Below are 17,536 nucleotides of genomic sequence, written 5' to 3'. Positions count from 1 at the left end.
AGGAAGTGTTGTACCCACTGTGACTATTAAAACCTACCCTAACCAAAAACCAGGGATAGATGGCAGCATTCCCGCAAAACTGAAAGCGCGAACCATCACATTTAACCATGGCAAGGTGACTGGGAATATGGCCGAATACAAACAGTGCAGTTATTCCATCCGTAAGGCAATCAAAGAGGCAAAACTCCAGTATAGAGACAAAGTGGAGTCGCAATTCAATGGCTCAGACACAAGAAGTATGTGGCAGGATATACAGACAATCACGGACTACAAAGGAAAAACCAGCCTCGTCGCGGACACCGACGTCTTGCTTCCGGACAAGCTCAAAACCTTCGTCGCCCACTTTGAGGATAATACAGTGCCACCGACGCGGCTTGCTACCAAAGAGATGACTATCGCACTCACTTCTGTTATCATGAAGTTCTTTGAAGAGGCTAATTAAGGATCATATCCCCTCTACCTTACCTGACACCCTAGACCCATTTAAAATAATCTCTCACTCAATGTCAACAAAGGAGCTGATCGTGGACTTCAGGAAACAGCAGTGGGAGCACGCCCCTATCCACATCGATGGGACTGCAGTGGAGCAGGTGGAAAGCTTCAAGTTCCTTGGCATACACATCACTGACGATCTGAAATGGTCCACCCACACAGAAAGTGTGGTGAAGAAGGCGCAACAGGAGACTGAAGAAATTTGGCTTGGCACCTAAAACCCTCACAAACTTGTACAGATGCACAATTGAGAGGCTGCTGTCGGGCTGTATCACCGCCTGGTACGCTATCATCCAGAAGGTGAGGTCAGTACAGGTGCACCGAGAGACTGAAAAACAGCTTCTATCTCAAGGCCATCAGACTGTTAAATAGCCATCACAAGGCAGCTTCCACCCGGTTACGTAGCCCTGCACCTTAGATGCTGCTGCCCAATAGACATGAAATCACTGGTCACTTTAATAATGGAACACTAGTCACTATACTTATGTTTACATATTTTTGCTTTACTCATCTCATATGTACACTGCTCAAAAAAATAAAGGGAACACTTAAACAACACAATGTAACTCCAAGTCAATCACACTTCTGTGAAATCAAACTGTCCACTTAGGAAGCAACACTGATTGACAATAAATTTCACATGCTGTTGTGCAAATGGAATAGACAACAGGTGGAAATTATAGGCAATTAGCAAGACACCCCCAATAAAGGAGTGGTTCTGCAGGTGGTGACCACAGACCACTTCTCAGTTCCTATGCTTCCTGGCTGATGTTTTGGTCACTTTTGAATGCTGGCGGTGCTTTCACTCTAGTGGTATCATGAGACGGAGTCTACAACCCACACAAGTGGCTCAGGTAGTGCAGCTCATCCAGGATGGCACATCAATGCGAGCTGTGGCAAGAAGGTTTGCTGTGTCTGTCAGCGTAGTGTCCAGAGCATGGAGGCGCTACCAGGAGACAGGCCAGTACATCAGGAGACGTGGAGGAGGCCGTAGGAGGGAAACAACCCAGCAGCAGGACCGCTACCTCCGCCTTTGTGCAAGGAGGAGCAGGAGGAGCACTGCCAGAGCCCTGCAAAATGACCTCCAGCAGGCCACAAATGTGCATGTGTCTGCTCAAACGGTCAGAAACAGACTCAATGAGGGTGGTATGAGGGCCCGACTTCCACAGGTGGGGGTTGTGCTTACAGCCCAACACCGTGCAGGACGTTTGGCATTTGCCAGAGAACACCAAGATTGGCAAATTCGCCACTGGCACCCTGTGCTCTTCACAGATGAAAGCAGGTTCACACTGAGCACATGTGACAGACGTGACAGAGTCTGGAGACGCCGTGGAGAACGCAACATCCTCCAGCATGACCGGTTTGGCGGTGGGTCAGTCATGGTGTGGGGTGGCATTTCTTTGGGGGGCCGCACAGCCCTCCATGTGCTCGCCAGAGGTAGCCTGACTGCCATTAGGTACCGAGATGAGATCCTCAGACCCCTTGTGAGACCATATGCTGGTGCGGTTGGCCCTGGGTTCCTCCTAATGCAAGACAATGCTAGACCTCATGTGGCTGGACTGTGTCAGCAGTTCCTGCAAGAGGAAGGCATTGATGCTATGGACTGGCCCGCCCGTTCCCCAGACCTGAATCCAATTGAGCACATCTGGGACATCATGTCTCGCTCCATCCACCACAGACTGTCCAGGAGTTGGCGGATGCTTTAGTCCAGGTCTGGGAGGAGATCCCTCAGGAGACCATCCGCCACCTCATCAGGAGCATGCCCAGGCGTTGTAGGGAGGTCATACAGGCACGTGGAGGCCACACCCACTACTGAGCCTCATTTTGACTTGTTTAAAGGACATTACATCAAAGTTGGATCAGCCTGTAGTGTGGTTTTCCACTTTAATTTTGAGTGTGACTCCAAATCCAGACCTCCATGGGTTGATAAATTTGATTTCCATTGATCATGTTTGTGTGATTCTGTTGTCAGCACATTCAACTATGTAAAGAAAAAAGTATTTAATAAGAATATTTCATTCATTCAGATCTAGGATGTGTTATTTTAGTGTTCCCTTTATTTTTTTGAGCAGTGTATATACTGTATTCTATTATACTGTATTTTAGTCTATGCCACTCTGACATTGCTCATTCTAATATTTATATATTCCTTCATTCCATTATTTTATCTTTAGGTTGTGAGTATTGCGTGTATTGTTGTTAATTGTTAGATATTACTGCACTGTTGGAGCTAGAAACACAAGCATTTGCTAAACATGTGTATGTGTAACCGGTGTGAAATGGCTAGATAGTTTGCTGGGTGAACGCTAATAGCGTTTCAATCTGTGACGTCACTCACTCTGAGACCTTGAAGAAGTTGTTTCCCTTGCTCTGCAAGGGCCGCGGCTTTTGTGGAGTGATAGGTAACAATGCTTCGAGGGAGGCAGTTGTTGATGTGTGCAGAGGTTCCCTGGTTCGGTGCGAGGAGAGGGACGGAAGGAACACTGTGACATTGATGCTGTTGACCCGGATCACTGGTTGCTGCGGAAAAAGAGGAGGTCAAAAGGGGGGGGGGGGGGGTGAGTGTAACCGGTGTGAAATGGCTAGCTAGTTAGCGCGGTGCGTGCTAATAGTGTTTCAATCGGTGACGTCACTCGCTCTGAGACCTTGAAGTAGTTGTTTCCCTTGCTCTACAAGGGCCGCGGCTTTTGTGGAGCGATGGGTAACGGTGCTTCGAGGGTGACTGTTGTCGATGTGTGCAGAGGGTCCCTGGTTTGAGCCCAAGTCGGGGCAAGGACAGGGACAGAAGCAAAACTGTTACATATATGTGACAAATAAATTAGATTTTATTTTATTTGGATTTGGCACATCAAGGGAATTGTAGCCTACTGTTCAGATGGGTTAAATGGAAACTGAAATGTGGACACTGACGATGGGTCTATAACATCTCACACATAGCCTTAATATTAACTCCTGCCGAATTAAGCATTTTTGCATTAAAGTGATACACTAAATGTAGGCAAAATTTGGACTCTGGAACAGGAGTGGAGAAATATGATTTATTTCTTTCAGCATCTTGAGAGAATGTGAATACTCAGTTAGATACTGTCTTTAGCAGTGGAGGCTCCTCAGAAGAGGAAGAGGAGGACCATCCTCCTCAGTGAATGTCATACAAATACAAATAGTGAAACATTAAAAAAGTTATCCTTTTTAGATAAAACTATACTAAATATATTAACATGTCACCAAATAATTGATAAAAACATTGTTTTGCATTGAAGGACTACAGTAGCCTCAGATGCACTCTGTAGGGTAGCACCATGGTGTAGCCGGAGGACAGCTAGCTACTGTCCTCCTCTGGGTATATTGGCTTCAAAACAAAACCTAGGAGGCTCATGGTTCTCACCCTCTTCCATAGACTTACACAGTAATTATGACAACGTGCTCTAATTTATTAGAGCTCTTACAGCATGAACTGACATGTTGTCCACCCAATCAAACAATCAGAGAATGAATCTAGTACTGAAAGCATAAGCTACAGCTAGCTAGCACTGCAGTGCATACAATGTGGTGAGTAGTTGACTCAAAGAGAGAGAAAGATAATAGTTGAACAGTTTTAAACAAATTAATTTATTTCAGAATATGGAAGCAAGAGAGAGAGAGCTAACTATATTTGGTTGACATTTTTTGTTTTACTTTCACTTTCACTTACCTAGTGAATGCAGCTAGCTAGTTTAGCCTACTCAAACAACATGCTCAAACAGAGAGGGATGCTATATTAGATAGATGGCTATCCAACACTGGAACTCTTCTAAGTCAAGGTAAGCTTTTGGTTTAATAAATGTATTGCCCCCGGGCCTGCCGGTTAACTGCTAAACTGCTTTCTGACTGTACACTGTGTTGCATGATTGTAGCGAGTTTACTAACACGTTAGGTCTAGTAGCTATGTTGACCATGACGTTAGCGGTCATGATATGAAGGTTTGGCTTGTAAAGTTTTTTTTGCCTGGTCACAGACAGCTGCTATGTTGTGCACTGAAGTCTTCAAGCGAAGGGAAAAGGTGAGAGGAGGAGAGCGCGTAGATAGTTGCCAGAAGGAATTATATATACGAGCAAAGTGACCATGCTGTTTTTATGTGGCTGCCATGTAAGTGAACTGTGTTTACATGTGATCAGGTGTGCATTCATTCTGCTGATTCTGTTGAAAAACGTTTCTTAAACGGAAGCAAACAGAACGAAACGGGGATAAACATACCTGAATTTGTGTCACTGTTTGTAAACTTTTATTCATACTGTAGGCTAGGTTGTAGCAAACACATGATGGGTACAGGGAACATAGTATCATGTAGTAGCCTAAACCTATTTATTTTATATTGAGCTGGGTGAATGGAATATCAATGACAGTAATCCAATAGGCTGTAATTGTCAGGCCCTGACCATAGAGAGCCTTTATATTCTCTATTTTGGTTAGGTCGGGGTGTGACTAGGGTGGGTAATCTAGGTTGTTTATTTCTATGTTGGCCTGGTATGGTTCCCAATCAGAGGCCGCTGTTTATCATTGTCTCTGATTGGGGATCATATTTAGGCGGCCATTTCCCCACTGTGTTTTGTGGGATCTTGTTTTTGTGTTGCCTGTGAGCACTCCAGAACGTCACGTTTCATTTGTTCTTTATTGTTTTTGTTCGTTTCACTTCAATAAATATGTGGAACCCATATCACGCTGCGCTTTGGTCCGAATGTTCTAACGACGATCGTGACAGCAATAAAAAATTATCATCCTCCCTCATCTTATATGGCATGGACCACCACTGGTCTGTAAAAGTGCTGTCTTTATCAGCATAATAAAAGCTGATAGTATTTCAACCACATAAAATATGCATCCAATACGAACTGAAATATTGTCAGAAACATGTTGGGTCGTTTTCACAGCTTTCTATTTTCCTGGTCAAACTGATGTCATTTTGAAATGGTGCACAGAAAATAATTAAATTTTTTGGGTAATTGCATTTTCTCCCCGGTCCCCTAACGTCTTTGCTCCGCATTCTATTGATTTATGACATTATTCTGGTGAGCAAGAGTTTATTTAGTCTTGTAGGGTAACATACAACGACAGAAGAGAAGCTGCATGTATCTAATTATAGAGAAGTTGACTAACAAATAGCCTACAAAAATGTCAGAAATGATATGCAGAAACATATCTAAATCAGGTCCCAAAAAATACTGCAGCCCCTGTCAAAAAATCGTTCCACCATTTAGGACTGTAGTCTGCAGCGCATTTTCTATATTAGTGGGTTAGGGCTGGGTGCGGGCCTCAGATTTTCCCTTTATCACATAGTCAGGCGGTTGCGGATGGTTATTAGCAATTGCGGGCGGGTGAACAAATAGCTGACCCGCGTAGGGCTGCGGCGGTGATTACATTTTGTCAGCTAGTGATTGTCAAGCAAATAACTGCTGGTCTCAAGGTAATTGACCATTCATGAACATAAACACATTTTGCATCTCCTGGCTTCCACACCTACAAGCCACTGATACAGACCTTCGGAACATCTACTGTACATTTTAAAAAGTCTAATAAATCCGTTATTTATGTTAGACAGGTCTAAAGAAACATGATATGAAGAAAATGTCATCTATTTCAGAAGAACAGAATAGCATATTCTGAGTTTTCCTTATGTTAGGCCCTGATCTGGATTTGCCATAATATGCCAAATGGCTGTGGGCTACATTAGTTCATTTAGCAGGCAAGATCTGCTTAGAATTCCGTGGCATTATTTGATATTATTTTATAGTATGAAGAAAACAATTGAACATAGTTGAATAAAATAGAAAGAATGATTTCAAATGATTTCTGAGGGTGTGCGCGCACGCAGCTATTCTGTGTTGAGCTGTTAACAAAGAAACAGGTCCTCCTGTATGCTTAATAATTTAGAGTTATTTATGTGATACAAACGTTGGGCTATATGTTTTGATTTTTATTACATTCTAAGACTGCATGATGCAACTCCATTGAAGATTTGAAAAAAGGCACATGAAAGGCATGAGCTCTGCTGTGTTTCGTGCACAGGCTGCACACACTTCATCAGTCTCTCATTCACAATTTGACAAGCACTTGATAATGCCCGAATTTCCTGGCGGCATCCACCTAGTGTGGCCGTAATGCCATATAAAAAATTCCATGTCTTTTGCGGACAGTGGCCGTTGTGCCCTTGGGCTGAATACATTGATGTCAGAGTGATTATTGGGACAATAGAGTGCTGAGTACCAGGCAGTTAACAAGTTTGGAAGGCTACTAATGACCATCAGCAGCATCAGAGCTTGGAGAAGCCCAGTTACCGTGACTAAACGGTCAAGTGAAATTTGACTGCGGTCATGACTCTTTACTGCCGGTGTTGCGGTAATACAGTCCCCGTAACAGCCCCTAGACCTGCGCACCACTACTACACACAATACCCCATAATGTCAAAGTGTAATTATGTTTTTAGAAGTCAATAAGTATTCAAACCCTTTGTTATGCCACGCCTAAATAAGTAGTCCAAATCTGATTAACGAGTCACATAATAAGTTGCACGGACTCACTCTGTGTACAATAATAGTGTTTAACATAATTTTTGAATGACTACCTCATCTCTGTACCCCACACATAGTTATCTGCAAAGTCCCTCAGTCGAGCAGTGAATTTCAAACACAGATTCAATCACAACGACTAGGGAGGTTTTCCAATAGCTCTCAAAGAAGGGAACCTATTGGTAGATGGTTAAAACTTTTAAAAAAGCAGACATTGAATATCCCTTTGAGCATGGTGAAGTTATTAATTACACTTTTGATGGCGTATCAATACACCTAGTCACTACAAAGATACAGGCGTCCTTCCTAACGTGTTGCCGAAAAGGAAGGAAACCGCTCAGGGATTTCACCATGAAGCAAACGGTGACTTCAAAACAGTTACAGAGTTTAACGGCTGTGAAAGAAGAAAACTGAGGATGAATCAACAACATTCTAGTTACGTCACAACACTAACCAAAATGACAGAGTCAAAAGAAGGAAGTCTGTACAGAATAAAAAATATTCCAAAACACGCATCCTGATTGCAATAAGGCATTCAATTGAAATTCATGGAAATTAAATTAACTTTACATTATATCCTGAATACAAAGTCTTATGTTTGGAGCAAAATCACTGAGCACACCACTGAGTATGACTCTTCATATTGTCGTGACTTGACTTTGACATGAATCTGAAGACATTTATTTATGTAATTAACTATGTTTAATTGTTACCCGGTTTAATGAATCATGCAACAATTAACGCATTAGGATCCGGGACACCACGAGAGCAGTTCTTTAAAGAGTTACCCTCTCCTGAATTAAACTCTAAAAGGTCCTATCACATCTATAAACAGTCAACGTATTAATCATAACCTCGTATCATATCATCATTCTGAACAGTCGTAACCTCCATCTGCAAAAACCCAAGCCATACTTATGATTCAGTACTACACAAATTGGTTTAATTATTTATTTACTATCTAATTAAATGGGAACACAGGATAAACATACACACTTTGCACCGGTTATTGACTGAAGACTTAATACACTGAAAAAACAGGTCCCTAGCGGAATGACAACAACTTGGCTGCTTGTTAAAGAAGAGATGGAGAGGGAGAGAGAGAGGGACATAGACACTTAAAATTGGTACATTCATAAACTACTCTCACCTACAGTAACCATATACTTTGCACACAAACCGCCGCCCGCTTTGAGTAAGAAATCCTGAATGTATTTACGTGAAATGCCTGGGTTCGACGGGGATCTCTCTCGGTGAATAGGGTAGCCTTGCCTTGGCAGTTGGGCCTTTTCGCGGCACGCTTGTAAGACTTTGATTGTCCGAAATGGTTCCGACAAGTCTTCTACTGTTGTCCTTCTCTGTAGTTGTCCGATATCCGGTGACTTGTCGTGTAGTCCTGAACAGAACTACAGAGTTGACTTTCCTTCCATTCACTCTTGAAGAGGCTTCTTTGAAGATAGGCTAGCCAGCCGTATTGATGGTTTGAACAGAGTAACAGGATGGTCCTACTTAAATTAGCTTTCATAGATACTTAGGACAGCTAATCAGCCATACCCGTGATTATCTGGGAGGGTAGTGTATCGTCTCCACCTCGTGTTGAGATTCAAAGTTCAAACCACTTTAAACGTGCAGCTGCAGCGTCACATCTTTCTGGTCTGATGTGTTTTTTCTTAACCCATCATTTATACAATTTGTTCAAAAAGGGGAGGTTCCAACAGGTTGACATGCTCTCTGACCTCACTCAGGGCGGTGACTACTCACTGTGCAAAGTTATATATTCATTTAATCTCTTATAGCTTCTCAAATCACATCCCTCTCTTAACCAAAAACACTTTAATCATTGTTCATATTACATGCACAACGCATTGTATGGAAACTTCATATATTGGGTATACTTTCCAAGTTACAGTATTTCCTTTATGACGTTGTTAATGACTTCACAAAATAACCAACAAAATAAAATATGACCATTTCCCACATTCTATGTTAGAAATATTGTTGCAGTATTGATTTACAGCAGGATGTGAGTTGTTAACCCCCCCCCCCCCCCTATATATTTCCTTCCCCCCTCTAAGGTGAGAAGGTGTCTGATTTAAGTTAATCATTGCAAACCTGATCTGACCGAATTGGATTCTTGTGGACAGTCAAAACAATATTTTCAAGCATGGTAGTGGCTGCATCATGTCATGGGTATGCTTGTCATTGGCAAGGACTAGGGTGTTTTATTAGGATACAAATAAATGGAATAGAGCTAAGCACAGAAATAATATTTTAGGAAAACCTGGATCAAATCAAATTGTATTTGTCACATGCGCCAAATACAAGTGTAGAGACCTCACCGTCAAATGCTTACTTACAAACCCTTAACCAACAATGCAGTTCAGGGCCTCCCGGGTGGCGCAGTGGTCTAGAGCACTGCATCGCAGTGCTATGCTCCGCCACCAGAGTCTGGGTTCGCGCCCAGGCTCTGTCGCAGCCGGCCGCGACCGGGAGGTCCGTGGGGCGACGCACAATTGGCTTAGCGTCGTCCGGGATAGGGAGGGTTTGGCCGGTAGGGATATCCTTGTCTCATCGTGCTCCAGCAACTCCTGTGGCGGGCCGGGCGCAGTGCGCGCTAACCGAGGGGGGGCGGGTGCACGGTGTTTCCTCCGACACATTGGTGCGGCTGGCTTCCGGGTTGGAGGCGCGCTGTGTTAAGAAGCAGTGCGGCTTGGTTGGGTTGTGCTTCGGAGGACGCATGACTTTCGACCTTCGTCTCTCCCGAGCCCGTACGGGAGTTGTAGCGATAAGACAAGATAGTAATTACTAGCGATTGGATACCACGAAAATTACGGAGAAAAGGGGATAAAATAAAATAAAAAAATAATTAAAAAAAACAAACAATGCAGTTCAAGAAATAGATATAAGAAAATATTAACTAAATAAACTGAGGTCAAATAAAAATAAAAACATTAAATAAAATCAAAAAGTAACACAAGAAAATTACATAACAATAACAATGCTATATACAGTGGGTACCGGTACCGATGTCAACGTGCGGGTTTACAGGTTAGTCGAGGTCATTTAATAAGTGACTATGTATAGATAATAAACAGCGTGTAGCAGCAGTGTAGGCGGGGTGGGTGGGGGGTCAATGTAAATAATCCGGGTGGCCATTTGATTAATTGTTATAGTCTTATGGCTTGGGGGTAGAAGCTGTTAAGGAGCCTTTTGGTCCTAGACTTGGAGCTTCGGTTCCGCTTGCCGTGCGGTAGCAGAGAGAACGATCTATGACTTGGGTGACTGGAGTCTTTGACAATTTTTTGGGCCTTCCTCTGACACCGCCTAGTGTCAGAGGTCCTGGATGTCAGAAAGCTTGGCCCCAATGATGTACCGGGCCGTACGCACTACCCCCTGCAGCGCCTTACGGTCAGATGCCGTGCAGTTTCCATACCAGGCGTTGCCATATCAGTCTACTTTCCACAGACACTAGGAGACAAATTCACCTTTCAGCAGGACAATAACCAAAGACACAAGGCTAAATATACACTGGAGTTGCTTACCAAGACAACATTGAATGATCCGCAGTGGCCTAGTTACAGTTTAAAACTTAAATTGGCTTAAAGATCTATGGCAAGACTTGAAAATGCCTGTCTAGCAATGATCAACAACCAACTTGACAGAGCTTGAAGAATTTTAAAAAGAATAATGCTCAAATATTGTACAATCCAGTTGTGCAAAGCTCTTACAGACTTACCCAGAAAGACTCACAGCTGTAATCGTGATTCTAAAATGTAATGACATTAATGTTTCATTTTTTATATATTTTTTTCCTTCCACTTTGACATTACAAAGTATTTTGTGTAGATTGTTGACCAAAAAGTACAAAGAAATACATTTTTATCCCACCTTGTAACACAACAAAATGTGGAAAAAGTCAAGGGGTGTGAAAACTTTCTGAAGGCCCTTCACACAGAGTCACACAGAGACACACACACGCCCACACAAACACATGTTTGTGCGAGTATGGGTTAAGCGTGTATGGGTTAAGGTGTTTGAGATGTTGAGTTCAGTTTTTGGAAACAGAGAGTGAAAGTGAGAGAAGCAGGGGAAAGGATAAAGAGGGGAGAGGAGGACACACTGTGTTCAGTAGAGCATATATACAAGTGGGTTGACGTGTCCCTTTAGTCAGGGCATACCATGGCAGCTCCAGGACTGTCAGGCACTACTCCTCAGAGACCCATACTGTCACCCGTTCCTCTCCTCCACCTCTCTTCTTCCTCTACTTGTCTACCCCAAACAACCTTCCCTTTCTCTACCCACTCTTTCCTTCCTCTCCTCTATCCCCTCACCTCTCCATCTCTCCTAACCCAACACCCCTCCTCTATCAATTCCACTCCTCTCCTCTCTTCCCTGTCCTCTCTTCCCCTTCTGGCTTTTTCTCTCCCTCTCATCTCCTTTCCCCCTCTCCTCCTCCCTTTCCTCTCAGCACTGTCGAGACAGGACATCTGTACATGCCCAACACTGATTTTAACAGACATCTGTTCCGCCCCTCACTACGAGACAGGAAGAGACAGGATTGGGAAAATGCTACAAAACTCAAGATTGAATTATGCAAGAGCTCTAGAGCAGAAACAAAATGGAGGATGTCAACAGCAACACAAATATTTGACCCTGCTGGTCATCTACGAACATTTCAACATCTTGGCCATGTTCTGTTATAATCTCCACCCGGCACAGCCAGAAGAGGACTGGTCACCCCTCATAGCCTGGTTCCTCTCTAGGTTTCTTCCTAGGTTCTGGCATTTCTGGGGAGTTTTTCCTAGCCACCGTGCTTCTACACCTGCATTGTTTGCTGTTTGGGATTTTAGGCTGGGTTTCTGTACAGCACTTTGTGACATCAGCTGATGTAAGAAGGGCTTTATAAATACATTTGATTTGACAAATAACCAGTGAAATAGCACAGTATCTTACAAATACTTCAACCCCATGCTGAAGAGGCCTACTAAATAAGAGTCAGATAGTGACTCACATCCTTTCTCCTTCACACCTGCAGTTACTGAAGCCACCAGGTGTGGATGAAGCCTAGAGGTGACTAAGAGGCTCTTTGATAGCTATGTCCATTCCACCACAAGCCGTTGTGACAGTGTGACGAGAAGAAGAGGCTGGTGTTGACACTCACAGTTCGATGGCTTTGTTCCACATGATGACGTAGCCTGAGAGTGTGAAGGACTCCACGTTGACGATGTGGATGTTTCCTTTCTCTGTGCCAATGTACAGCCATTTACTTTGGAAGGGCAGGTGGACGAACGTGATCCTGGAAGATGGAGAGAAATGAGAAAGTTGATGTAGGAGTTAAGAGACACAGAGAAATAGAGACACAGAGAGGTAGTAAAAGTAGTAGCATTAGACAAAGAGAGAGAGAAAAAAGAGAAAGACAGAAGTGTTTTGCTGATGATATCCTATTTGCATTTAAAACACAGAAACTGTGCAGTTTAAGAATCTTCTTTGTTTTCTACAGTGAGCTAAAAATGCTGAGCTGAGACCAAGGTGACGGTGGAGGTGTTTAAAACTCTATTGGGCACCTAATTACCGGACTGATACGAGAGAAGAGGACTGGACCAGAACACATGTTACCTTTCCTTCCCTGCTCTCCATTTATCCGTCTGTTTCATCTTCATTCTTTCATCAATTTGTCCAATAATTCCACTCGTCCTTCAACCATCAATTAATCCATCCATCCATCTCTCTATGTGAAGTTTAATGAACGGTCAAAAGCTTTTGAAACCTACATCAGTCTCTACCTGAGTCAGCTTCTACCCCCAAGCCATAGGACTCCTAAAAGGACTCTTAAATACTCATGACTGCTAAATAGTTCATTACGGTTTACCCAAACTATCTGCACTGAATCTATCTTGCACTGACTCTATGCACAATCACAAGACTACACACTACCATATACATATTCACACACACTGCACTGACACTCTCGCACAAAGCCCATGCACATTCACTACATACGCACATGCATACATAACACACACACGCATACCGACAACACAAACACACATACCTCCACCTTACCTGTCACCCTAGACCCACTTCGATTTGCTGACAATGCAATCGCCATCACACTGCCTTATCCCATCTGGACCAGAGGAAAACCTATGTAAAAATGCTGTTTATTGACTATAGCTCAGCATTCAACACCATAGTACCCTCCAAGATCATCATTAAACTCAAGGCCCTGGGTCTGAACCCCGCCCTGTGCAATTGGGTCCTGGACTTCCTAACGGAGCGCACCCAAGGTGGTGAAGGTAGGAAACACCATCTACACTTTGCTGGTCCTCAACACTGGGGCCCCACAAGGGTGTGTGCTCAGCCCCCTCCTGTACTCCCTGTTAACCCATGACTGCGTGGTCATGCACGCCTCCAACTCAATCATGAAGCTTGCAGACAACACAACAGTAGTAGGCTTGATTACCAACAATGACGAGACAGCCTACAGGGAGGAGGTGAAGGCTCTGGGAATGTGGTGTCAGGAAAATAACCTCTGACTCAAGGTCAACAAAACAAAGGAGACTTCAGGAAACAGCAGAGGGAGCACCCCCCTATCCACATCGATGGGACAGCAGTGGAGAAGGTGGAAAGTTTTAAGTCCCGGGCATACATATCACTGACAAACTGAAATAGTCCACCCACACAGACAGTGTGGTGAAGAAGGCGCAACAGCGCGGACCAGACACTGAAAAACAGCTTCTTTCTCAAGGCCATCAGACTGTTAAATAACCATCACTAGCACAGCAAGGCTGCTGCCTACAATACACAGACTTGAAATCATTGGCCACTTGGAATGGAACACTAGTCACTTTAATAATGTTTACATATCTTGCATTACTCATCTTATATGTATATACTGGATGGATCTCCCGGGTGGCGTAGTGGTCTAGGGCACTGCATCGCAGTGCTAGCTGCGCCACCAGAGTCTCTGGGTTCGCGCCCAGGCTGGGCTGGGTTCGCGCCCAGTCTCTGTCGCAGCCGGCCGCAACCGGGAGATCCGTGGGGCGACGCACAATTGGCATAGCGTCATCCGGGTTAGGGAGGGTTTGGCCGGTAGGGAGGGTTTGGCCGGTAGGGATATCCTTGTCTCAGTATGTAAAATGTAATAAAATGTATGCACTCTACTGTAAGTCGCTCTGGATAAGAGCGTCTGCTCTTGGCCGGTAGGGATATCCTTGTCTCAGTATGTAAAAATGTAATAAAATGTATGCACTCTACTGTAAGTCGCTCTGGATAAGAGCGTCTGCTAAATGACTAAAATGTAAATACTGTACTCTATACTATATCTTATACTATGCCGCTGTCACGACTTCTTCCGAAGTCGATGCCTCTCCTTGTTCGGGCGGTGCTCGGCGATCGACGTCACCGGTCTTCTAGCCATCATTGATCTATGTTTCATTTTCCGTTGCTTTTGTCTGGTGTTCTTACACACCTGGTTCCAATCCCATTCATTTATTGTTGTGTATTTAACCCTCTGTTTCCTGTCATGTCCTTGTCAGAGATTGTTTATTGTTATGTTCATGTTCTATGGATTGGTGTGCGACGGGTTCTTTTACCCACATTTATGTTATTATGGACTTTGGTTTTGGAGTTTATGTTTTAAGTTATTAAAATACTCCATTTATACCAAGTTTAATTCTCCTGCGCTTGACTTCCCTGCCACCTACATACACGACGTGACAGCCGCTCCGACATTGCTCATCCATATATTTATATATTCTTCATTCCATTCCTTTACTTAGATTTGTGTGTATTAAGTATTTGTTGAAATTGTTAGATATTACTGCACTGTCGGAACTAGAAGAACAAGCATTTCGCTATACCCGCAATATCATATGCTAAACCTGTATATGTGACCTATACAATTTGATTTGATACCAACACAACACATACACACTTTTGCACTCATCATTTGCTGCTGCTACTCTGTTCTTCATTTTACTCTTATTATTATCTATCCTGACGTCTAGTCACTTTACCCTGCCTTCATGTACATATCTACCTCAAATACCTTATTATTATCTATCCTGATGTCTAGTCACTTTACCCTGCCTTCATGTACATATCTACCTCAAATACCTTATTATTATCTATCCTGATGTCTAGTCACTTTACCCTGCCTTCATGTACATATCTACCTCAAATACCTTATTATTATCTATCCTGATGTCTAGTCACTTTACCCTGCCTTCATGTACATATCTACCTCAAATACCTCATACCCCTGCACACTGATCTGGTACTGGTACTCCCTGTATATAGCTCCATTCTTGTGTATTTTATTCCTCGTGTTACTATTTTTCTTTGTATAATAATTGTTTTAAACTCTGTATAGTTTGGAAGGGCTCATAAGCAAGCATTTCATAGTTAAGTCTACATCCGTTGTATTCGACGGATATGACATACAATTTGATTTGATTTGATTTGACCTATGACCCAATGGTCATCTAACCCCACTAGTTATTTTGACCTGGAATCAGCACTGTCTTTATAACAAGCCATTCTCAAGTCCTCCTAATGGTACATGAATAAAACAGGACCAAAGTAGGCCAAGCCGGTCATCCAATCAGGACTGATATACCTGAACCAAGCACTTCTGATCAGAACCACACTCTCTCAGGGAGTGCTTTCACATGTTGACCTTAAATTTCACATGTGGAACCATATTTTCAAATGTATTACATTTAGAGTTCACATGTTAACATGTGAGGAGAGTAACATGAGAATAACATGAAAAACAATCACATGAAAAAACATTTGCAGTTTCACATGGGAAACATGGGAAAACTCCACATGGGAAAATCTGGAATTGCATATTCAAATGTGAAAAACCTTCACATGTGAAAATCTAATTAGCAGTTTTACATGTGAGAAACATTCACATGTGGAATTGCAAGTTCACTTGTTGGGGTGAAATAGTGTTATTTTCCTCACATGAAAAGATGGTGTTAAGATGTTCCAGTAGCAATGTTTCCACATGTGGAATAGCAAATTCATTAATGCCATTCTGTAAAAAAGGTTACTTAGCCTACCTGAGTACTATAATTGAGGTGAGTAAAAAAAGAAAAACTTATTTCTGAGCCATTCACTCCATTATTATTGTAGTCCTCCATGGTGTTGCAATAATATACATGTGTACGTAGCACTACCACTATGGAGAGGCATGCGGAGTGTTCCTGCTGCAGGCACGCTCCTCTCTTCGTCATACATTTTAGAAGGTAACTTTTTATGACATTGGTTGCAAGCTAATTGTTAACCGCTAGCTACCTCAGTGATAGGCGATAGCTAGCTCTGCATTTTGTCTTAGCTAGCTATTCATGGCTTCTGTTATTGTTTGCTGTCTATTGGTTTTTGTTACTTTGGATACACAGGCCTAAAAGGGATTTTAACGTATTTTAAAATGTGTGAATGTGTTTGCTATTGGAATGAATGTAAACAAATACCTTTACATAATCTATACAGCTAAAAAACAACTGAGATTGAGGTTAAAGAAAGTGTGCGTTTATCAATTTACCAGATTTTACTAACCGTTACCTTGGACGAAATCAGACGTCAATATTATTGTAATGGTCTTTATATAAAACTCTTAAAAAAACAGCTCAATTTGAACAAATTCTGAATTTGTGATTAATCGTGATCACAGCAAATCCTGCGATTCATTGGATTAAGTGTTTAAACGTTTGACGTCCCTATTTTGAATTGAACCGTCAATATGCTGAGATTGGGCCTCCCGGGTGGCGCAGTGGTCTAGGGCACTGCATCGCAGTGCTAGCTGCGCCACCAGAGTCTCTGGGTTCGCGCCCAGGCTCTGTCGCAGCCGACCGCGACCGGGAGGTCTGTGGGGTGACGCACAATTGGCATAGCGTCGTCCGGGTTAGGGAGGGTTTGGCCGGTAGGGATATCCTTGTCTCATCGCGCTCCAGCGACTCCTGTGGCGGGCCGGGCGCAGTGCGCGCTAACCAAGGGGGCCAGCTACACAGTGTTTCCTCCGACACATTGGTGCGGCTGGCTTCCGGGTTGGAGGCGCGCTGTGTTAAGAAGCAGTGCGGCTTGGTTGGGTTGTGCTTCAGAGGACGCATGGCTTTCGACCTTTGTCTCTCTCGAGCCCGTACGGGAGTTGTAGCGATGAGACAAGATAGTAATTACTAGCGATTGGATACCACAAAAATTGGGGAGAAAATGGGATAAAAAAAAATAATAAATTAAATGCTGAGATTGAGAGAAATTGATAATAAATGGAGTTGGGGCTCCCGAGTGGCACAGCGGTCTAAGGCACTGCATCTCAGTGCTAGAGGCGTCACTACAGACCCTGGCTCAATGCCAGGCCTTATCTCAACTGGCCATGATTCGGAGTCCCATAGGGCGGCGCACAATTTGCCCAGCGTCATTAAGGTTTGGCCGGGGTAGGCCGTCATTGTAAATAAGAATTTGTTCTTAAACTGACTTGCCTAATTAAATCAAGG

General features: G+C 43.3%; 1 protein-coding gene across 6 annotated transcripts in view; it reads right to left on the bottom strand.

Annotated features, from left to right (window-relative positions):
• The window catches only part of LOC139556657 (syntaxin-binding protein 5-like), a 167,165-nt gene that overhangs the window by 76,625 nt on the left and 73,004 nt on the right, over positions 1-17,536 (bottom strand). For all 6 annotated transcript variants that reach the window (XM_071370872.1, XM_071370875.1, XM_071370877.1 and 3 more), the window contains exon 5: positions 12,196-12,330. In XM_071370872.1, coding sequence (XP_071226973.1) covers positions 12,196-12,330 — 135 coding nt within the window. The remainder of the gene's footprint in view (positions 1-12,195; positions 12,331-17,536) is intronic.

This window comes from Salvelinus alpinus, chromosome 27 (assembly GCF_045679555.1).
Source record: "Salvelinus alpinus chromosome 27, SLU_Salpinus.1, whole genome shotgun sequence".
NCBI classification, from domain to species: domain Eukaryota; kingdom Metazoa; phylum Chordata; class Actinopteri; order Salmoniformes; family Salmonidae; genus Salvelinus; species Salvelinus alpinus.
Note: the sequence above shows the minus strand (reverse complement) of the source record. Positions and strands in the feature narration are given on the sequence as shown.